A 24392-nucleotide genomic window follows, 5' to 3' on the forward strand; every position below is an offset into this window, starting at 1 on the left:
CTATCTATCTATCTATCTATCTCATATCTATCTATCTCATATCTATCTATCTATCTATCTATCTATCTATCTATCTATCTCATATCTATCTATCTATCTATCTCATATCTATCTATCTATCTATCTATCTCATATCTATTTATCTATCTCATATCTATCTATCTATCTATCTATCTATCTATTATGTATTTATCTCATATCTATCTATCTATCTATCTATCTATCTATCTCATATCTATCTATCTATTTATCTATCTATCTATCTCATATCTATCTATCTCATATCTATCTATCTATCTATCTATCTATCTCATATCTATCTATCTATCTCATATCTATCTATCTATCTATCTATCTATCTATCTCATATCTATTTATCTATCTCATATCTATCTATCTATCTCATATCTATCTAATATCTATCTATCTCTCTATCTAATATCTATCTATCTATCTATCTCATATCTATCTATCTATCTATCTATCTAATATCTATCTATCTATCTATCTATTATGTATTTATCTCATATCTATCTATCTATCTATCTATCTCATATCTATCTATCTCATATCTATCTATCTATCTATCTATCTATCTATCTATCTATCTATCTATCTCAATCTATCTATCTATCTATCTATCTCATATCTATCTATCTATCTATCTATCTCATATCTATTTATCTATCTCATATCTATCTATCTATCTATCTATCTATCCCATATCTATCTATCTATCTCATATCTATCTAATATCTATCTATCTCTCTATCTAATATCTATCTATATAAAGTAGCAAACAGCGGCTACACCCACCAATCGGTTTTGGATAAGAGGTGCTCACCTCTAGAGGCCTCACCCCAGGCCTATATAGAGAGAGAATATTTGTATGGAAATAAGAGGGGCACTCTCTACATACGGGATCACACACAGTCTGTATATTATAAGATTCGATATTTATTATCCTCACTGTAATTAATTAAAATGGTAAACTGTTACCCAACCATAAAACACTTCAATTAATCATAAAATACAATTCTAAAATTAATCCACTATACACAACTCCTCCTTAGATTCAAGGAAAGTAAGTCCTTAGATTTGCAGCACTATATTTCTCTGGAAGGGCTATTCAATATATAGCATAATGATACAATTCTCATTTGAGGTGCAATAGTGTAATCAGTTGATGAGAGCAGTCCATACAGCTTTGTGTATCTTATTCCTGTTGTGTTCCGATATCACCATACAGTCAATTCAACCTTGCTGCTCAGTTGAGCTGCGCTAGGTGTATCAGCCAGACGGCTATGTATTGTTTTGTCCGGAGCTAAAAGTAAATGTCTCTTACCAGACTCTCGATGTGCCACTCGCCCGCCTCCCAGTAGTCGGTCGTCTCTTACCGGCCTCCCGCTTCACGGCGTTCTCCTCTGCCCTGCTCCTCCTCACCCTTCACACGGCGTCCCGCGTGGTGGTGAAGCAAGCGTCGGCGCAGCGTCTCACGTGATGCGGAAGAGGCGTTCCTTACCGGTCAGCTGATTATGCTTGCCGGAGGTCCTGGTCGGGCTGAGGCAATTCCTAGACAGGCCTGTCGTTATTGGTCAAGTGTCCTTTGCGTGCACATCAGTTGATTAAGCTCACTTGCTGGGACCAAACGCGTTTCGGGGACAATCCCTTCCTCAGTGGATATCAGTAGTGAGCTTTAATGCTTCTCTTTTATAGGCAGATGCCTGTCAATCAACTTTACTGGTGGTTCATATCCAAAATCCGGACTGGAATCCTTATTGATAGGCTTTCTTATATAGTGCTGCAATGTTGTATATGCATACTATCCTCCTCACATATTACAATTATAAAATAGAAAATCAGATCTGTTAAAACACTATGATAATACATAAATAGTTAAAATGCAAATCCTGTTACTAAAATATACAGACAGGTCATTGGGGCAACTCATTATTTGTGGCTAATAAAACGATATAAATGACAATCTACTTATTGGGATAGGAAAGTTTGGTGGGGGGTGTTATTGTTATTCCACTTCTTAGGTGATATTCATACATATATCTCATATCAAGACATGGAGTTAGTGTATCTAAGTCCAGGAAAAGGCTCGAGTGTCGAGTGGGGTCTTGATATGAGATATATGTATGAATATCACCTAAGAAGTGGAATAACAATAACACCCCCCACCAAACTTTCCTATCCCAATAAGTAGATTGTCATTTATATCGTTTTATTAGCCACAAATAATGAGTTGCCCCAATGACCTGTCTGTATATTTTAGTAACAGGATTTGCATTTTAACTATTTATGTATTATCATAGTGTTTTAACAGATCTGATTTTCTATTTTATAATTGTAATATGTGAGGAGGATAGTATGCATATACAACATTGCAGCACTATATAAGAAAGACTATCAATAAGGATTCCAGTCCGGATTTTGGATATGAACCACCAGTAAAGTTGATTGACAGGCATCTGCCTATAAAAGAGAAGCATTAAAGCTCACTACTGATATCCACTGAGGAAGGGGTTGTCCCCGAAACGCGTTTGGTCCCAGCAAGTGAGCTTAATCAACTGATGTGCACGCAAAGGACACTTGACCAATAACGACAGGCCTGTCTAGGAATTGCCTCAGCCCGACCAGGACCTCCGGCAAGCATAATCAGCTGACCGGTAAGGAACGCCTCTTCCGCATCACGTGAGACGCTGCGCCGACGCTTGCTTCACCACCACGCGGGACGCCGTGTGAAGGGTGAGGAGGAGCAGGGCAGAGGAGAACGCCGTGAAGCGGGAGGCCGGTAAGAGACGACCGACTACTGGGAGGCGGGCGAGTGGCACATCGAGAGTCTGGTAAGAGACATTTACTTTTAGCTCCGGACAAAACAATACATAGCCGTCTGGCTGATACACCTAGCGCAGCTCAACTGAGCAGCAAGGTTGAATTGACTGTATGGTGATATCGGAACACAACGGGAATAAGATACACAAAGCTGTATGGACTGCTCTCATCAACTGATTACACTATTGCACCTTAAATGAGAATTGTATCATTATGCTATATATTGAATAGCCCTTCCAGAGAAATATAGTGCTGCAAATCTAAGGACTAACTTTCCTTGAATCTAAGGAGGAGTTGTGTATAGTGGATTAATTTTAGAATTGTATTTTATGATTAATTGAAGTGTTTTATAGTTGGGTAACAGTTTACCATAATATCTATCTATCTATCTATCTATCTATCTATCTATCTATCCCATAGCTATCTATTATGTATCTATCTCATATCTATCTATCTATCTATCTATCTATCTATCTATCTATCTCTCTCTCTCTCTCTCATATCTCTCTATCTATTATCTATCTATCTATCTTTCTATCTATCTAATATCTATCTATCTATCTATCTATCTATCTCATATCTATCTATCTATCTATCTATCTAATATCTATCTATCTATCTATCTATCTATCTATTATGTATCTATCTCTCTCTCTCATATCTATCTATCTATCTATCCAATATCTATCTATCTATCTATCTATCTATCTATCTATCTATCTATCTTTCTACCTATCTCATATCTATCTATCTATTATGTATTTATCTCATATCTATCTATCTCATATCTATCTATCTATCTATCTATCTATCTATCTGTCTGTCTCATATCTATCTATCTATCTATCTATCTATTATGTATCTATCTCTCTCTCTCTCATATCTCTCTATCTCATATCTATCTATCTATCTATCTATCTATCTATCTATCTATCTATCTATCTATCTATCTATCTATCTATCTCATATCTATCTATCTCATATCTATCTATCTATCTATCTCATATCTATCTATCTCATATCTATCTCATATCTATCTATCTATCTACCGTCTTTCCCCGAAAATAAGACATCCCCCGAAAATAAGACCTACCTCTAGTTTTGCCTATCCCTGTAATATAAGGCATCCCCCCGAAAATAAGGCCTCCCCGATAATAAGGCCCCGCCAGAATATAAGGCCCCTGACGCTACCGTAGGGCGTCTGAATCCTCTGGACTGTAGCGGTGGCTGCCGCCGCGCAGCTCACTGATTGGCCGCAGCGCATCCAGAGCTGTTCGGGCAGTGCGAGGTCTCTTTAAATCAGAGAGCCTGCGCTGCCGCCAGGAGAAGCTGCCGCCTGATGCTCGCTCTGCCCTGACGGAATCTGGCTGACTCGCGATTAGACAGTGAGTCGCACGGGGCAGGAGCTGGGCACATTGTGTAAAATCTGGCTGGCACAGACACACAGGGGTGACTGAGGTGGTGGGGGGGAAATGTTTGATAAAGTAGTGGGGGATGTCTGGTGAAGGTGGGAGGGGGGAGAGAGACTAAATAATCCACTGTCCACTGGCACAGGGGCGTGGGATCACTTAAAATGACACAGGGGGATCAGAGGTGGGAATCCAAATGACACAGGAGGATCAGAAGGGGGTACTACCGTAAAATAGTAATCCCCCTCCCCTCTGATTCTCTTGTGCCATTTTGATTCCCCCCTCTGATCCCCCTGTGTCATGGAAAATAAGACATCCCCTGAAAATAAGACCTAGCTCATTTTTGGGAGCAAAAATTAATATAAGACACTGTCTTATTTTCGGGGAAACAGGGTATCTATTATGTATCTATCTATCTCTCTCTCTCATATCTATCTATCCAATATCTATCTATCTATCTATCTATCTATCTATCTATCCCATATCTATCTATCTATCTATCTCATATCTATCTATCTATCTATCTCATATCTATCTATCTATCTATCTATCTATCTATCTATCTATCTATTATGTATATTTCTTATCTATCTATCTATCTATCTATCTATCTATCTATCTATCCCATAGCTATCTATTATGTATCTATCTCATATCTATCTATCTATCTATCTATCTATCTATCTATCTATCTCATATCTATCTATCTCATATCTATCTCATATCATATCTATCTATCTATCTATCTATTATGTATATTTCTTATCTATCTATCTATCTATCTATCTATCTATCTATCTATCTATCTATCTATCTATCCCATAGCTATCTATTATGTATCTATCTCATATCTATCTATCTATCTATCTATCTATCTCATATCTATCTATCTATCTATCTATCTATCTATCTATCTATTATGTATATTTCTTATCTATCTATCTATCTATCTATCTATCTATCCCATAGCTATCTATTATGTATCTATCTCATATCTATCTATCTATCTATCTATCTATCTATCTATCTATCTCATATCTATCTATCTATCTATCTATCTATCTATCTATCTATCTATCTATCTATCTATCTATCTATCTATTATGTATATTTCTTATCTATCTATCTATCTATCTATCTATCTATCTATCTATCTATCTATCTATCTATCTATCCCATAGCTATCTATTATGTATCTATCTCATATCTATCTATCTATCTATCTATCTATCTATCTATTATGTATATTTCTTATCTATCTATCTATCTATCTATCTATCTATCTATCTATCTATCATCAAGCTATCTGTGATATTTGTCATTCAAATCCTGCCTGAAATGATAGTGAGATGACTGCTGAAAAATGATCTGTACAGACCAAGAAGTAGTGCCTATAATTAGACTTATTGGTCACTGCAAAAACTGCAGGATGTTAGGATTATTTTAAACATAGCTAGTGACATGGAAAATGAAATATATGGTCACCTAAAAATGACACTACGTTAAAGAGTAGACATTCACTTTAAAGCCCCATGCACACAACTGTATCCATTTTGTGGTCTGCAAATCATGGTTCCACAAAACACGCATCCAGGCCGTTCTGCACATTCAGGCTTATGCTAAAAAAAAATTGCCTGCAAAATGGACAGGAATAGGCCGTGTTCTATATTTTTTGCAGCATGGTGGAACGGACATATGGATGAGGACAGCACACGGTGTGCTGTCTGCATTTCTAGCTGGCCCACTGAAATGAGTGGGTCTGCATCCAATCCGCAAAAAAATGTGAGTCTGATACAGTCATGTGCGTGAGGCCTAAGGGTACTTTCACACTAGTGTTTTTCTTTTCCGGCATTGAGTTCCGTCCTAGGGACTCAATACCGGAAAAGAAATGATCAGTTTCATCCCCATGTATTCTGAATGGAGAGCAATCCGTTCAGGATGCATCAGGATGTCTTCAGTTCAGTCATTGAATGGCGTTTTGGACGGAGGAAATACCGCAGCATGCTGCAGTATTATCTCCATCCAAAATTCCGGATCAGTTGCCGGAATGCCGGATCCGGCATTAATTTACATTGAAATGTATTCGTGCCGGATCTGGCATTGAAAAAACCGCAATGCCGGATCCGTCCTTCCGGTCTGCGCATGCGCAGACCTTTAAAAATAAAAATAAAAACTGATCCGTTTGTCCGTATGACAAACAGAGACACGGATTCATTCTTGTAATGCATTTGTGAGACGGATCCGCATCCGGACCCGTCTACAAATGATGTCCATTTGCATGCAGACGGAACTACCTGCTGGATCACTCTGCCGCAAGTGTGAAAGTAGACTAAGTCAGAAGCCACACAAACTTCCTGGCACATAAAATACATATGCCATGTAAACATTCCTGTGACTACAGATTGATACAAAATACATCCTCAACCGTTGTGGAATTAGTCTGCTGCTACTTTTCACTGTCCTCAGTCAGACATGATGATGGAAATAGTTTGCTTCTCTCATGGTCGCTCATCATTTCCAAATCTTGTGACTGAAATCACACAAGTGGACTTGGAAGACATGGAAGTACAAACCTTTCTTCTCTGGGACCACCTGCTCTGTCTGAGCGGAGAATAGGGTGAGAGGCTGCAGGGCGTCATTGTATAACTGATACAGTTTCTTGGCGTCCAGGTTCTCATTTGGGCTTGAGAGGTGTTTTTCCTTCTTCCACAGAGGTTTGAGATTCCCAGCATCTTTTACCATGTTACAGGTCTATATAAAGAACAAGATAAAAGCACAGAGATGAGACAAATCTAAGTATGCCAAGGTCCTATGCTTTCTGCATCTGAGCACCCTTGATGACTTTGTGCCATTATCACAGATACATTCAGAATATTAAAGGGGTGATCCGACAGGATACAGGATGATGTTATATATATATATATATATATATATATATATATATATTGCTGAAAAACAGAGCAGCACTCCAAGATTGCAGTAAAAAAAATTGATATGCTTATTCACCCATTAGTGACGCAACGTTTCGGCTCCAACATGAAGCCTTGAGAAAGGGTTTTGGGGGGGTTTAGTTTTTTTTTGCAGGTGTGGTCCTAAACTTTTGATCATCATTCGTTGTTTTTTTTTATTAAATTGAATGCTCAAAAAATGTTTTGTCTCCCTCCAATTTCTTCTTGTTGCATGTTGAAGCTCTACTTGGAACCTTGTTAAGATCCAGCCATGCTCCAGCCGGTGTCATCCAGAAAAAAGGATCACACCGTTTTTAAAGGTCGGCGCATGCGCAGACCGGGAAACTGGATCCGTTTTTCTGGAACACTTGATACCGGATCCGGCATTAATACATTTCAATAGAAATTCATGCCGGATCCAGCAATCCTGCAAGAGTTCCAGAATTTTGTCCAGAGAAAATACTGCAGCATGCTGTGGTATTTTCTCTGGCCAAATACCGTGAAAGGACTGAACTGAAGACATCCTGATGCATACTGAATGGATTCCTCTCTATTTAGAATGCATTAGGATAAAACTGCCCCTAGGACGGAACTCAATACCGGAAAACTTTAACGCTAGTGTGGAAATACCCTAAGTCGGCTCACCGCAGAAACCCGGTAAACGTCAGAACAGCAGCGGCAGGGATTCTGCCCCTTAGGCCTCTTGCACACAAACTTTTTTTTTTTCTGTTTCCGTTCTGTTTTTGCGGGTTGCCTTTGCAGTCCGTATGCAGAACCATTCACTTCAATGGGTCAACAAAAACAACGGAAGGTACTCCGTACGCATTCTGTTTCCGTATTTCTGTTCCGTTCAAAGATAGAACATGTCCTATTATTGCCCGCAAATCACGTTCCGTGGTTCCATTGAAGTCAATGGTTCCGCAAAAAAAAACGGAATGCATCCGTATGTCTTCGTATCCATTTCGTTTTTGCGGAACCATCTATTGAAAATGTTATGCCCTGCCCAATTTTTTTATGTACTTACTGTTTAAACATTATTCCATTTCCGTTTGCGCTATTTCACCTTAAGGACTGGTCAGAAAATCTGACCAGTGTCACTTTAAGTGCTGATAACTTTAAAACGCTTTGACTTATTCAGGCCATTCTGAGATTGTTTTCTCGTCACATATTGTACTTCATGACACTGGTAAAATGAAGTTAAAAAAAATCATTTTTATTTATAAAAAAATACCAAATTTACCCAAAATTTAGGTGTTCCACAAGAATTAATGGAAAATAGAGATACAATTTCAAAATTTCACTTTTTTGGCAGATTTTCCATTTTAATAATTTTTTTCCAGTTACAAAGCAAGGGTTAACAGCCAAACCAAACTCAATATTTATGGCCCTGATTCTGTAGTTTACAGAAACACCCCATATGTGGTCGTAAACAGCTGTACGGGCACACAGCAGGGCGCAGAAGGAAAGGAATGCCATACGGTTTTTGGAAGGCAGGTTTTGCTGGACTGGTTTTTTTGACACCATGACCCATTTGAAGCCCCCCTGATGCACCCCTAGAGTAGAAACTCCATAAAAGTGACCCCATCTAAGAAACTACACCCCTCAAGGTATTCAAAACTGATTTTACAAACGTCATTAACCCTTTAGGTGTTCCACATAAGTTATTGGCAAATGGAGATGAAATTTCAGAATTTCAATTTTTTGGCAAATTTTCAATTTTAATCCATTTTTTCCAGTTACAAAGCAAGGGTTAACAGCCAAACCAAACTCAATATTTATAGCCCTAATTCTGTAGTTTACAGAAACACCCCATATGTGGTCATAAACCGCTGTACGGGCACACGGCAGGGCGCAGAAGGAAAGGAATCCCATACGGTTTTTGGAAGGCAGATTTTGCTGGACTGTTTTTTTGACACCATGTCCCATTTGAAGCCCCCCTGATGCACCCCTAGAGTAGAAACTCCATAAAAGTGACCCCATCTAAGAAACTACACCCCTCAAGGTATTCAAAACAGATTTTACAAATGTCGTTAACCCTTTAGGTGTTCCACAAGAGTTATTGGCAAATGGAGATGAAATTTCTGAATTTAAATTTTTTGGCAAATTTTCAATTTTAATCCATTTTTCCCAGTAACAAAGCAAGGGTTAACAGCCAAACAAAACTCAATATTTATGGCCCTGATTCTGTAGTTTACAGAAACACCCCATATGTGGTCGTAAATCGCTGTACGGGCACATGGCAGGGCGCAGAAGGAAAGGAATGCCATACGGTTTTTGGAAAGCAGATTTTGCTGGACTGGTTTTTTGATGTCCCATTTGAAGCCCCCCTGATGCACCCCTAGAGTAGAAACTCCAAAAAAGTGACCCCATTTTAGAAACTACGGGATAGGGTGGCAGTTTTGGTGGTACTAGTTTAGGGTACATATGATTTTTGGTTGCTCTATATTACACTTTTTGTGAGGCAAGGTAACAAGAAATAGCTTTTGGCACCGTTTTTATTTTTTGTTATTTACAACATTCATCTGACAGGTTAGATCATGTGATATTTTTATAGACCAGGTTGCCACGGATGCGGCGATACCTAATATGTATACTTTTTTTTATTTATGTAAGTTTTACACAATAATTTCTTTTTTGAAGCAAAAAAAAACATGTTTTAGTGTTTCCATAGTCTGAGAGCCATAATTTTTTCAGTTTTTGGGCGATTACTTTGGGTAGGGTATGATTTTTGTGGGATGAGATGACGGTTTTATTGGCACTATTTTGGGGTGCGTGTGACTTTTTGATCGCTTGCTATTACACTTTTTGTGATGTAAGGTGACAAAAAATGGTTTATTTAGCACAGTTTTTATTTTAAATTTTTTACGGTGTTCATCTGAGGGGTTAGGTCATGTGATATTTTTATAGAGCCAGTCGATACGGACGCGGCGATACCTAATATGTATACTTTTTTTTAATTTATATAAGTTTTACACAATAACAGCTTTTTTCAAACAAAAAAAAAGATGTTTTAGTGTCTCCATATTCTGAGCCATAGTTTTTTTATTTTTTGGGCGATTTTCTCAGGTAGGGGCTCATTTTTTGCAGGATGAGGTGACGGTTAGATTGGTGCTATTTTGGTGGGCAAACGCCTATTTGATCGCTTGCTGTTGTACTTTTTGTGATGTAAGGGGACAAAAAAATTGTTTATTTAGCACAGTTTTAATTTTTTATGGTGTTCATCTGAGGGGTTAGGTCATGTGATATGTTTATAGAGCCGGTCGATACGGACGCGGCGATACCTAATATGTCTACTCCCCCCCCCCCTGCGCATTTAGCCGAGGTGCCTGCTCAATGATTTGAGCAGGCAACTTGTTCCGATCACCGCCCGCCGGGCGGCGGTGATCGGAACAACACATGACGTACCGGTACATCATGGGTCCTTAAGGACTCGGGAACCATGCCGTACCGATATGTCATGGGTCCCTAAGGGGTTAAACCGGACCGCAAAATACTGAAAAAGCCATACGGTCGTGTGCAAGAGGCCTTATATAAAACAATTTATAGAATTCTATGGTAACTTGTCCATCCACATCATGGAGATCTGTAAGTAGATCACATTGGTGAAGTCTTGGTTTGTAGAGTGAAACTAAATCGCACCTCCTCATTCCTATACTATTGACTACTGTATGTAATAAGCATCATTTCTTATGATAAAACATGGCTATACAGCGGTTATATCAATCATTTGCTGTGCACTATTAAGAGGCATTAGTATACAGTTTGATCAAAGAGCATAGGCCCACTTACCACGACAAGGTTGCCTCTTGTTAAGTGGGAACCTACTCTAACCGTAGCGCAGTGCCGTGTGGCGACCACCGCGTCACCACACTGCTCCAGCAGGCAATGGGATCCAGCAGCCAACCAGTTACCCTGCTGTACAGCGGAGCCACCTAGGCCTCGGATCCCACAGCTCCACCAGCACAGCACAGAAACAGCGACGGCCGCCATGAAGTCTAACCACTGCGACCACTGCTGATTTACAGAATTCATTTTCTTCCAGGGGTTGAAAATGATACTCACCTAAGGCCTCTTGCACACGAACGTGTGCGCCCCGTGCCTGTGCTGTGGCCCGCAAATTGCAGGCTGAAATGCATGAACACCCACCGTGGGGCAGCCGGAGCAGATCGCGGACCCATTCACTTTAATGGGTCCGCGATCCAGCCGTTCCGCAAAAAGATAGGACATGTTCTATCTTTTTGCGGAATGGAAGTACAGGGCGAAACCCCACGGAAGCACTCCGTAGTGCTTCCGTAGGGTTCCGTGACGTGCTTCCGTTCCGCACCATTCCGCATCTCCGGATTTGTGGACCCATTCAAGTGCCCGTTCAATGCAGTCCGCAATACGGCCACGGAGCGCACACGTTCGTGTGCAATAAGCCTAATAGTAATAGCTGAAATTTTCCTACAACTGAATCCAGTCAATGCAGCCTTCTGAGAATTGAATACATCAGCTGATCACTTGCTACAATGTATCAGTGTAGGACAAATGTAGGATTCCAAGCAGTTTATTAGTATTGACATCAATGGCCATATACGTTAAGTTAATATTGGCTGAATTGTGTACGGGGGCCTTCCAACTCTCCTCCGGCTGCAGATGTCGGGGTGCATAAGGATAGGGCAGTTGGATTTCCCAACATGCCCAAACTGTTTGATCTCAGGAAAATGAGCCACTGCCATAAATGTCTGGGGGCAGCTTAAAGGGAGCCTGTGACCATAAAATGAATTGCTAAACCAGGTACCATGTGTTGTAGGGATAGCGGAGATGAATGCTTCCTCTGAGGCCAAGAGAGAAGACTATGCAGGGACCTGGCCCAGTCAATCAAGGTGACAAACTCCCTTTAGGCAGGTCATATACAAAAGATAGTCTTTGGGCCAACATGACCATTATCTTTCCCGATTCTCCAATACATATGCAGGCTTGGCTGTAGTGGATGAAAGAGGTAGAAAGCCACTTCCTGACATCTCTGGCAGCAGCTTATCTCCCCAAGAAAAGAAAAAGGCTCAGGCAGTTTAAATCCAACAAGCCTGATCCTTATCCCCCCTGACATCAGCCACTGGGGGAGAATTGGGAGGCCCCATACACATTAGATAATAAATCAAACCCACTGAAGTCGTCAGGTTTAGGCCTCTTTCACACTACAGTATGTCCATTTCAGTGTTTTGCGTTCCGTTTTTCACGGATCCGTTGTCCCGTTTTTGGGTTCCGTTGTGTCTCCGTTTCCGTTCAGTATGTCCGCAAAAACCTTTCAGTATGGTTTCCGTATGGTTCCCGTATACGGTCCGTTTTTCACGGATCAAAAACGGAAGCCACCTGTATTTGTGCTCAGCCAAAGTTTGGCAACAAGAAACACATGGCCACAGTGGGCTGGGCCTAGCATTTGTTAATGACGGATCCGCAAAAAACGGATGACATACGGATGACATACGGATGCCTTCCGTATGCATTCCGTTTTTTTGCGGACCCATTGACTTTAATGGAGCCACGGACCGTGATTTGCGGACAAACATAGGACATGTTCTATCTTTCCACGGCACGGAAATACTGAAATACTGAAACGGAATGCACACGGAGACACTTCAGTATTTTTTGCTGAACCATTGAAATGAATGGTTCAGTATCTGTTCCGTATACTGAACTCAAAAAACGTCCAGTATACTGAACGCAAAATACTGTAGTGTGAAAGAGGCCTTAGTCAATACATCACACTTGTGGAGGCACGCAGTGTCAGTTTTTTATAAATCAGTGGGACCTGAGTCCGCTCAATACAATACAGGGCAGAAAGAAAGCTGACAATCATCCGCTGGAGCTGCTTGTCGTCGCTTTTTAGAAAATGTCTGGGGGACAAAAAGTAAGTGACCCTGCGTTTGAATTAGGACATCTGATTCAGCACAAACCTGGTGACAGAGTGCCTTTAAATAATAGGTTGGTGTTCCTTTTCTGATACTTAAAGGGGTTATCCTATAATTCATTCATAATTATCCCCGATCATTGCTCCAATTAGGCTCCATTCACACGTCCGCAATTGTGCAGAACGGGTGCAGACCCATTCATTCTCAATGGGGCAGGAATGGATGCAGAGAGCACACTACCTGCTCTCCGCATCCGCATTTCCGGAGTGCGCCGCCAATCTTCCGGTCCGCGGCACCGGAAAAAAATAGAACATGTCCTGTTCTTGTCTGCAATTGCGGACAAGAATAGGCATTTCTATGGGGGTGCCGGATCCGCAATGCACTACAGACGTGCGAATGGACCCTTACTCTACTAAATTTACTTCAAGCTGACAGCTCAGGGGGCGTTCATTTTCTCAGGGGGAGCGTCCTTTCTGCTGCAGCTGGCGGCAGTTGAAGAATGGAACCCGAGCATGTGCTTCCATTTCGGTGAGCTGGACAGAGAAATTAGAAAAAGAGCAAACAGCAGGTGGCGCTATATCCATAGATTTCAGTGAATAACTCAGCAGCTATAGTACATTTTTAATTATATGCTGGTTTGAAAAATGTAGAATATTTTTCATGGGACAACCCCTTTAAGCCACTTTAAGGCTAGGTCTACACGTCGACATTTGTCGCGCGACAAATAGGGCACAACTACACTGCAACATTTGTCGTGCAACATTTTGTTGCACCGATGTCGCGCAACTATTTTTATAATAGCAGTCTATGGTGTCGCACTGAAACACGCGACATGCAGCATATTGCAGTGCGGCACCATAGACTGCCATTATAAAAATTGTCGCGCGACATCGGTGCAACAAAATGTCGTGCGATAAATGTCGTCGTGTAGACCTAGCCTAAAAAAATAATTTAAAAAGCTGTCGGTCATATCACTAGCGTATGCAAAAAAAATAAAAATCTGGAAGCCATTTGAATTTTTTATTTTATTTCTAAGGTTGCGTCCTTGGTATGTGGACCGATGCCATCTGTTGGCGCGGTATTGAGGGGGACTGGCACTTGTATGGTCTTGGTGGCTCTGGGTGACACTTATGGGGCACTTTGCCATGCAGAATCTACTGCGTTGTGTACTGATTTTTTATTTCAGTACATTGCAGGTTATATGGTGTTCTCTGCAGATATGTACAGATCCAGGGGCCACCTTTGATGCCAGGTATGATCTCCGGAGTCTGCTGTGACTGAAACCTACTTACAAAGTTACACTTCAGCCCCTGCAGACTCAATGATCAGTCCTACCAGTAGATCCGACAGAGGGATTTGGGTTAGAAAGGAGGGACCCCTCACATGTACACGGCCCACACTGTGTCCGTCTGTCCCTCACAGTGACCCTCCCGGGGAGTCCCGGTACAGAACCGTTCACGATCGTACCTGCTGGACTGTGCCGGAGGCCCGGTTCTGCTGGTCACCGCTCATCCAGGCCTGGCCGCGACTTGTTGCCATGCGACGCCTAACACAGAGGGGGGAGGGGGCGTCCTCGGTGCTGCAGCCACAATGCCTATACTGTACAGTCTGTACCAGGGGTTCTGCTGTATACAGATACACCGTGTTGTCAGTCGGGGGCTCCTACGCCATTCATACGACCTCCAATGCACTACATTCAGAGGGTGCATTACATTGCGTGCAACAGTGGGGGAGATAAATCTCCAATAGATGGGGGTCCTCCCCGTCCTGCCTAATGATGTGGAGAGTCCAGGGTCGGACTTGTCCACCTCAGTACCAGAGCATCCTCCGGTGGGCTAATGGACCCCTAATAAAGCAGCGCCCTATGCATAGTGTGTGGACCCTCAGGATAATTTCCTCTGGTGGGCCCAAGGGACTTTAGTCTGTTCCTGAGACTCCCATAGAATTCAATGGAATGAGAGTGGTCACCTCATGCAACACCTGAATGTGGCGGCCAAGTAGCCCCTAATCTGGAAATAAGTGCAGGCTCCAGGGGTGGGACTTGCACCTAGTGTTCTTCGGACGCTTTCATCTGAAGTCGCTTTGTTCAAAACTTCGGATCCGTCTCCGTACAGTATTAGAATGTATGGGCTCCGATGAGCCGAAGTCAGTTATTTGTGAAGTCGCGCGTGACTTTGTTTCGGTTTCAAGTTTTAAAGTGTTTTTTTTACTTTGAAAATCAACTACCGAAGTTATTCAACAAAGTCACGCGCGACTTCACAAATAACTGACATCGGCTCATCGGAGCCCATACATTCTAATACTGTACGGAGACGAATCTCTGTATTATTCCGAAGTTTTGAACAAAGTGACTTCAGATGAAGCATCCAAAGCTCACTTCGCTCATGACTAGAAAGCACCTATCAGTCATTTACGGCATATTTTGAGGATACGCTGTAAACGTAGAAGGTGGGAACACGTCTGTAATATATACGAGCCCAGTCCATGAATGTGGCATGGGCAGAGGGGTAAGCTCCCATTACAAACGCTTGAACAGGGGCCCCACCTGCCATGTATAATGCTGGTTCCTTCTTGGGTTTCAGTCGCTACACCCCTGGAAATGGGCTGAACATGTCAGAACAAGCTTGGTCTTCTTTTCTCCAGTTTTATAATTGTGTCAGAAAATATTGCTAATGAGTAGCTTGTGGGCTTCATAAATATGACGTTTGGCCCAGCACCATAGTTTTTCAATGTTTTTATAGCAGAAAAGTAGCCTGAATACATCGATAAATCTAACTAACATGTGCGCCCCGTGGCCGTGCTGCGGTCCACAATGCACGAACACCCACCGTGGGGCAGCCGCAGCAGATCGTGGACCCATTCACTTTAATGGGCCCGCAATCCAGCCGTTCCACAAAAAGATAGGACATGTTCTATCTTTTTGCGGAACAGAAGTGCGGGACGAAACCCTACGGAAGCACTCCGTGCTTCTGTTCCACACCATTCTGCATCTCCGGATTTGCAGACCCATTGAAGTGAATGGGTCCGCATCCGTGATGCGGAATGTACACAGAACGGTGCCCGCAATACGGCCACGGAGCACACACGTTCGTGTGCAATAAGCCTTAGGAAAACAGAAAAAAGGCCCAGGTTCACACAATCAAAGTTTGTGCAGTTTTTATGTTATTTTTGCATGGGTTTTAAGACTCTGGATGTAAGAATTTAAAGAGGACCTTTCACCGATCCTGACATTGTGAACTAAGTATCATGACATATACAGTGGCGCCCGGGGATCTCACTGCACTTACTATTATCCCTGGGCGCCGCTCCGTTCTCCTGTTATGTCCTCCGGTATGTTCAGGGACTTGGTTATAGTAGGCAGAGTCTGCCCTTGTTCTGCGGGCGTCTCCTTCTCCTAGGCTGTAGCGCTGGCCAATCGCAGCGCAGAGCTCACAGCTTCCGTAGTGTTCCGTTCCGTTCTTCCGTTCCGCATCTCCGGATTTGCGGACCCATTGAAACTCAGTGAAAACTGCACGATTTCGCAAGCAAGTCCATTCAGTTTTGTTTTCGATCGCGTTCAGTTCAGTTTTTATCGCACGGGTGCAATGCGATTTATTGCGTTTTGCACGCGCGTGATAAAAAGCTGAATGTTTACAAACAACATCTCTTAGCAACCGTCCGTGAAAAACAAGCAAGTACGGATGCGATGCGATTTTCACGCAGCCCCATTCACTTCTATGGGGCCTGCGTTGCGTGGAAATCGCAGAATATAGAACATGCTGCATTTTTCAAACAACGCACAAGTGATGCGTGAAAACCAATGCTCATGTACATAGACCCATTGAAATGAATGGGTCCGGATTCCGTGCGGGCGCAATGCTCGTGTGAAAGGGGCCTTACACGTGTAAGAAGAAAAAGAAGCAGCAAAGTTTGATGTGTTGGGGTAGCAATATCCAAATCAACAATTTCTACAGGAGATGAATAAATGAGTGAACAGACAAGAGGAGAGCAGAGACGGAGGTCTTGGGAAGATTAGAGATTATGAATGAGGGAAAAGCCGTATATGCAACTGCCCCCTCCCCATGGTGTCACAGAGTTCTATATAGGTATAGTTGCTGCCCCCCTTTTCTCCCTCTTTTGTTGAACTGAATTTTGTTAAATGATTCCGCCGGACCCTGTCATTTAAGTGAAATTGTGGGGCTCCGAACGGTTTACATGGCAGCCTGGACCCTGCTGAAGACTTCCAGGCCTGCTTATGGTAAGCTACCTGCTGCTCTGTGCTCGAAGCACAGCTCAGCAGGGACAGTGTAAAAATCCTATTCACCCTAATAGATCTCTATTAGGTTGAATAGGACAAGGAATAAAAAGATCCAAGGTTCTGGCCCCCCACAGGGGGCTAATAGTTGATAAATAAAAAGTAACAAAAAAAAAAACGAAACACCAGAAACACCAAATTATTAAAAGTTTCCCAATTTTACATATAAAATATATCAACAATAAAAAAATAAACATATTATGTATCGCCGCATCCAAAAATTTATGAACTATTAAAATACTTTTAAAATTTTTCTGTGCGGTGAACGCCATAAAAATGAAAAACATGCGATTAGCCATTTTTTGTCATCTTTCCCCCCCAAAAAAAACTGTGATCAAAAAGTCGTACGTACCACAAATATGGTAACAATAAAAACTACAGTTCGTTACGCAAAATACAAGAGCTCTGTAGACCGAAGTATTAAAAAATTATAGTGCTCAGAATATGGCAATGCAAATACATTTTTCATTTATTTCCAAAGGTTTTTATTTGTTTAAAGGTAATTACACAAAATAAAAACGATACAAGTCTGGTATCGTCGCAATCATATTGAGCCACAGAGTAAGGACTTCATGTCATTTTTAGCACATAGTGAACGCTGTGATGTCAAACCCCCAAAAACCTTGGCGGAATTTATTTATTTTTTAATTTTACCCCACGAAGAATTTTTTTTCCTCTTTTACAATACAAGATATGGTGAATAAAATGGCGGCATTAAAAAATGCATCTTGTCCTAAAAAAATAAGCCCTCATATGGCTATGGGAACATAAAAATAAATAAAAAATTATGGCTATTGGAACGTGGGGAGGACAAATAAAAAATGTAAAAATAAAAATCGGCCCAGTCTTTAAAGAGTTAACTTATACGCGGATTAGCTGAAGGGATGTTTCGGTAGGAATCTGGCATATTTATATAGGACACTTACACTCTGTCAGTGTTGGAGATTTCAAGAAGGAAGATCTCGCCCCACCCACCCTCCGTTTATTAAGGCTACATTCACACGTCAGTATTTTTCTATAATCCGATTTTCGGTCCGTTTTTTGCGGATCCGTTGTTCCTGAAAATGTTTCCGTATGTCATCCGTTTTTTGCGGATCTGCAAAAAACGGAAACATGTATAAATTTCAATAAGCAAATAAAGTTGTTTGGATTTCTTTTAAAAAATAAAAAATAAAAAATTTAAATGTAACTCCCACGAACGGATTCCGTATAAAACGGATGACATACGTAATGACATCCGAATGTCTTCCGTTTTTTGCGGATCCATTGACTTTGTATTGTACCAGGATCCGATTTTTCAGGAAAAGAATAGGACATGTTTTATATTTAAACGGACATGCGGAGCGGAACAACGGAAACGGAAAGCACACATTGTGCTGTCCGTTTTTTTCCAGGACCCATTGAAAATGAATGGGTCCAGATCTGTTCCAGAAAAAACGGAACAGATCAGGAAAGAAAAAACGGACGTGTGAATGGACCCTAAGGCCTCTTTCACACTACAGTATTTTGCGTTCAGTATACTGGACGTTTTTTGAGTTCAGTATACGGAACAGATACTGAACCATTCATTTCAATGGTTCAGCAAAAAATACTGAAGTGTCTCCGTGTGCATTCCGTTTCAGTATTTCAGTATTTCCGTGCCGTGGAAAGATAGAACATGTCCTATGTTTCTCCGCAAATCACGGTCCGTGGCTCCATTAAAGTCAATGGGTCCGCAAAAAAACGGAATGCATACGGAAGGCATCCGTATGTCATCCGTATGTCATCCGTTTTTTGCGGATCCGTCATTAACAAATGCTAGGCCCAGCCCACTGTGGCCATGTGTTTCTTGTTGCCAAACTTTGGCTGAGCACAAATACAGGTGGCTTCCGTTTTTGATCCGTGAAAAACGGACCGTATACGGGAACCATACGGAAACCATACTGAAAGGTTTTTGCGGACATACTGAACGGAAACGGAGACACAACGGAACCCAAAAACGGGACAACGGATCCGTGAAAAACGGAACGCAAAACACTGAAATGGACATACTGTAGTGTGAAAGAGGCCTAAGTCTCATTCACACATCAGTGTTTGGTCAGATATTTCCATCAGTGATTGTGAGCTCCACAGACATGAGATATAAACACGACTAATGCTTCATTCACACAGTCAGTGTTTGGTCAGTGATTTCCATCAGTGAATCTGAGCTAAAACGAGGTGCGGCTCTAAACACAGGACAGGTGCAGATCTTTCCCTTAGGCCTCATGCACACGACCGTATGTATTTTGCTGTCCACAAAAAACACATCCGCAAAAAATACGCATGACGTCCGTAACGGAACAGCTGGCCCCTAATAGAACAGTCTTATCCTTGTCCGTAATGCTTACAATAATAGGACATGTTCTGTTTTTTTGCGGAACGGAAATACGGACATACGGACATACGGAAACGGAATGCACATGGAGTATCTTCCAATTTTTTTGTGGACCTAGCGAAATGAATGGTTCCGTATACGGTCCACAAAAAAAAACGGACACGGAATGAAAATACGTTCGTGTGCATCAGGCCTTACACTGAACTTTAATTTAATGCTAATGGAGAATTCTAAAATTAGTTATTTAGATTTATTTCTAGCTATTGGTGGTTAACCCCTTGATAAAGACTGCTGCCATTTTTAATCCATAATTTGGGTATGTGTATTTATTTAACATTGGTACTGTTGTTTAAGTTATGTGTGACGAATGTGACACCATGTGTGGGAAGGTAGCAGTAGACAGGGGCGGATTGGCAATGAAACCCACTGAGTTTTACTACGAAGAGGGTCGGTGACGTCTGGCCTTACTTTTCACATGTGACTTTTGGCGGCCCAGCCCCAATAACATCGCAGAGCACCAGTTTGGTGAGGTATGAGGAGATCCAGAAGAGGGCCACGTCTGTGATGCCAATGGATGAGAGCGTTTGTAACAAGATGGTGTTGTCAACTGTGTCAGAGGATGCAGAGTGCAGGAAGGCATACTGATCTTTCTATGCATTGTGCACGCGGTGCAATTTGTTTTTACCAAAATTCATATTGAATCCAAAAAAGAATTTGTCCTTTAAACTTTTTCCCTCTTTTAGGTCTATTGCTGACACTTTCCAGCTCTGCTGTTTTGTGAAACGGCTCCTGTGCAGATCTTTATGTTCTGAAGGAAATCAAACTTTGTATACAGTCAGGTCCATAAATATTGGGACATCGACACAATTCTAACATTTTTGGCTCTATACATCATCACAATGGATTTGAAATGAAACGAACAAGATGTGCTTTAACTGCAGACTGTCAGCTTTAATTTGAGGGTATTTACATCCAGATCAGGTGAACGGTGGAGGAATTACAACAGTTTGCATATGTGCCTCCCACTTGTTAAGGGACCAAAAGTAATGGGACATAATAATAATCATAAATCAAACTTTCACTTTTTAATACTTGGTTGCAAATCCTTTGCAGTCAATTACAGCCTGAAGTCTGGAACGCATAGACATCACCGGACGCTGGGTTTCATCCCTGGTGATGCTCTGGCAGGCTTCTACTGCAACGGTCTTCAGTTCCTGCTTGTTCTTGGGGCATTTTCCCTTCAGTTTTGTTTTCAGCAAGTGAAATGCATGCTCAATCGGATTCAGGTCAGGTGATTGACTTGGCCATTGCAGAACATTCCACTTCTTTCCCTTAAAAAACTCTTTGGTTGCTTTTGCAGTATGCTTTGGGTCATTGTCCATCTGCACTGTGAAGCGCCATCCAATGAGTTCTGAAGCATTTGGCTGAATATGAGCAGATAATATTGTCCGAAACACTTCAGAATTCATCCTGCTGCTTTTGTCAGCAGTCACATCATCAATAAATACAAGAGAACCAGTTCCATTGGCAGCCATACATGCCCACACCATGATACTACCACCACCATGCTTCACTGATGAGGTGGTATGCTTAGGATCATGAGCAGTTCCTTTCCTTCTCCATACTCTTCTCTTCCCATCACTCTGGTACCAGTTGATCTTAGTCTCATCTGTCCATAGGATGTTGTTCCAGAACTGCGAAGGCTTTCTTAGATGTCGTTTGGCAAACTCTAATCTGGCCTTCCTGTTTTTGAGGCTCACCAATGGTTTACATCTTGTGGTGAACCCTCTGGATTCACTCTGGTGAAGTCTTCTCTTAATTGTTGACTTTGACACACATACACCTACCTCCTGGAGAGTGTTCTTGATCTGGCCAACTGTGTTTTCTTCACCAGGGAAATAATTATTCGGTCATCCACCACAGTTGTTTTCCGTGGTCTTCCGGGCCCTTTGGTGTTGCTGAGCTCACCGTTGCGTTCCTTCTTTTTAAGAATATTCCAAACAGTTGTTTTGGCCATGCCTAATGTTTTTGCTTTCTCTCTGATGGGTTTGTTGTGTTTTTTCAACCTAATGATGGCTTGCTTCACTGATAGTGACAGCTCTTTGGATTTCATCTTGAGAGTTGACAGCAACAGATTCCAAATGCAAATAGCACACTTGAAATGAACTCTGGACCTTTTATCTGCTCATTGTAATTGGGATAAATATGTAATAACACACACCTGGCCATGGAACAGCTGAGAAGCCAATTGTCCCATTACTTTTGGCCCCTTAACAAGTGGGAGGCACATATGCAAACTGTTGTAATTCCTGCACCGTTCACCTGATTTGGAGGTAAATACCCTCAAATTAAAGCTGACAGTCTGCAGTTAAAGCACATCTTGTTCGTTTCATTTCAAATCTATTGTGGTGGTGTATAGAGACAAAAATGTTGGAATTGTGTCCATTTCCCAATATTTATGGACCTGCCTGTATACAGTGTAGTCTGATAGGGCAGTCCCATTGTTACTTTACTCTCTCTTCTTGCTAACCTAGTATTGTAGAAGAGATGGAAAGGAGCAAAACATGACTGCAGGTTTAAACTATGCCATTCTGTAGATCAACCATTGCATACATAAAAGAACAATACTAGGGTTCTGTGCCCCAAACAAATATCCCTCTTTCACAAATCCTTACAGGTGGCACCACAGATTCCAACAGTAATTGTTCTATTAGTATTCCTGCCCGCATTCACCTATTAAATGACAATTAGAGATGAGTGAATTTCATGTTATGAAACTCGTTCACGCTTCATTGGGTGGTAAAAGCAGAATTGCGTTATGGATTCCGTTACCACAGACCATAACGCAATTCTATCACAGAATGCATAACAGAAACGGGACGGATCCGTTATGCAGGTCATAGACTTCAATTATGATGGAATAAATAACGGAATGCCTCTAAAGGCATTCTGTTGTGCATTCCGTCATAGAATTGCGTTATTGTCCGTGGTAACGGAATCCATAACGCAATTCTGCTTTTACCACCAAACGAAGAGAGAACAAATTTCACCTTTATTTTACATGTTCCACAGGCTAGAAAAAAAAAAAACAGCCCCTAGGCTAGTTAGTCCATGAGATACATTTACGTCAAGGTGTGCAAAGTTTAATCTGAACTATTTGTGTAAATCATACACTATTATAATGAATTCCTAATTTAAAGTTTTAGGCATGCCCACTGTTCGCTTCTGTGTGCTCTGGAAAGGAAGGAGTTGAAACCACATACCAATGAGGATCAACAAATCCAATAACAGCTCTACCCATCTACAAGGTTTAGAGAAGCAAGGCCCAAAGGGAGAAATACACTGCTCCAAAAAATTAAAGGGAACACTTAAACAACACACTGTAACTCCAGGTCAATCACACTTCTGTGAACTCAAACTGTCCACTTAGGAAGCAACACTGAGTGACAATCAATTTCACATGCTGTTGTGCAAATGGGATAGACAACAGGTGGAAATTATAGGCAATTAGCAAGACACCCCCAATAAAGGAGTGGTTCTGCAAGTGGTGACTACAGACCACTTCTCAGTTCCTATGCTTCCTGGCTGATGTTTTGGTCACTTTTGAATGCTGGTGGTGCTTTCACTCTAGTGGTAGCATGAGACGGAGTCTACAACCCACACAAGTGGCTCAGGTAGTGCAGCTTATCCAGGATGGCACATCAATGCGAGCTGTGGCAAGAAGGTTTGCTGTGTCTGTCAGCGTAGTGTCTAGAGCATGGAGGCGCTACCAGGAAACAGGCCAGTACATCAGGAGACGTGGAGGAGGCCGTAGGAGGGCAACAACCCAGCAGCAGGACCGCTACCTCCGCCTTTGTGCAAGGAGGAACAGGATCAGCACTGCCAGAGCCCTGCAAAATAACCTCCAGCAGGCCACAAATGTGCATGTGTCTGCTCAAACGGTCAGAAACAGACTCCATGAGGGTGATATGAGGGCCCGACGTCCACAGGTGGGGGTTGTGCTTACAGCCCAACAACGTGCAGGACGTTTGGCATTTGCCAGAGAACACCAAGATTGGCAAATTCGCCACTGGCGCCCTGTGCTCTTCACAGATGAAAGCAAGTTCACACTGAGCACATGTGACAGACGTGACAGAGTCTGGAGACGCCGTGGAGAACGTTCTGCTGCCTGCAACATCCTCCAGCATGACCGGTTTGGCATTGGGTCAGTAATAGTGTGGGGTGGCATTTCTTTGGAGGGCCGCACAGCCCTCCATGTGCTCGCCAGAGGTAGCCTGACTGCCATTAGGTACCGAGATGAGATCCTCAGACCCCTTGTGAGACCATATGCTGGTGCGGTTGGCCCTGGGTTCCTCCTAATGCAAGACAATGCAAGACCTCATGTGGCTGGAGTGTGTCAGCAGTTCCTGCAAGACGAAGGCATTGATGCTATGGACTGGCCCTCCCGTTCCCCAGACCTGAATCCAATTGAGCACATCTGGGACATCATGTCTCGCTCTATCCACCAACGTCACGTTGCACCACAGACTGTCCAGGAGTTGGCAGATGCTTTAGTCCAGGTCTGGGAGGAGATCCCTCAGGAGACCGTCCGCCACCTCATCAGGAGCATGCACAGGCGTTGTAGGGAGATCATACAGGCACGTGGAGGCCACA

The 24392-nt window shown here is 42.1% G+C and overlaps 1 protein-coding gene across 1 annotated transcript in view; it reads right to left on the reverse strand.

Moving 5' to 3' along the window:
* Positions 1–14606, reverse strand: part of CCDC87 (coiled-coil domain containing 87) — a 77747-nt gene extending 63141 nt beyond the window's left edge. The window contains exons 1-2 of the mRNA XM_040407026.1: positions 14557–14606; positions 6824–7001 (exon numbers count right to left, since the gene is read on the reverse strand). Of these exons, the coding sequence (XP_040262960.1) occupies positions 6824–7001; positions 14557–14601 (223 nt within the window). The 5' untranslated portion in view covers positions 14602–14606. The remainder of the gene's footprint in view (positions 1–6823; positions 7002–14556) is intronic.
* Positions 14607–24392: the final 9786 nt, after the last annotated feature.

Source organism: Bufo bufo, chromosome 1 (assembly GCF_905171765.1).
Source record: "Bufo bufo chromosome 1, aBufBuf1.1, whole genome shotgun sequence".
In the NCBI taxonomy this organism is placed as follows: Eukaryota; Metazoa; Chordata; class Amphibia; order Anura; family Bufonidae; genus Bufo; species Bufo bufo.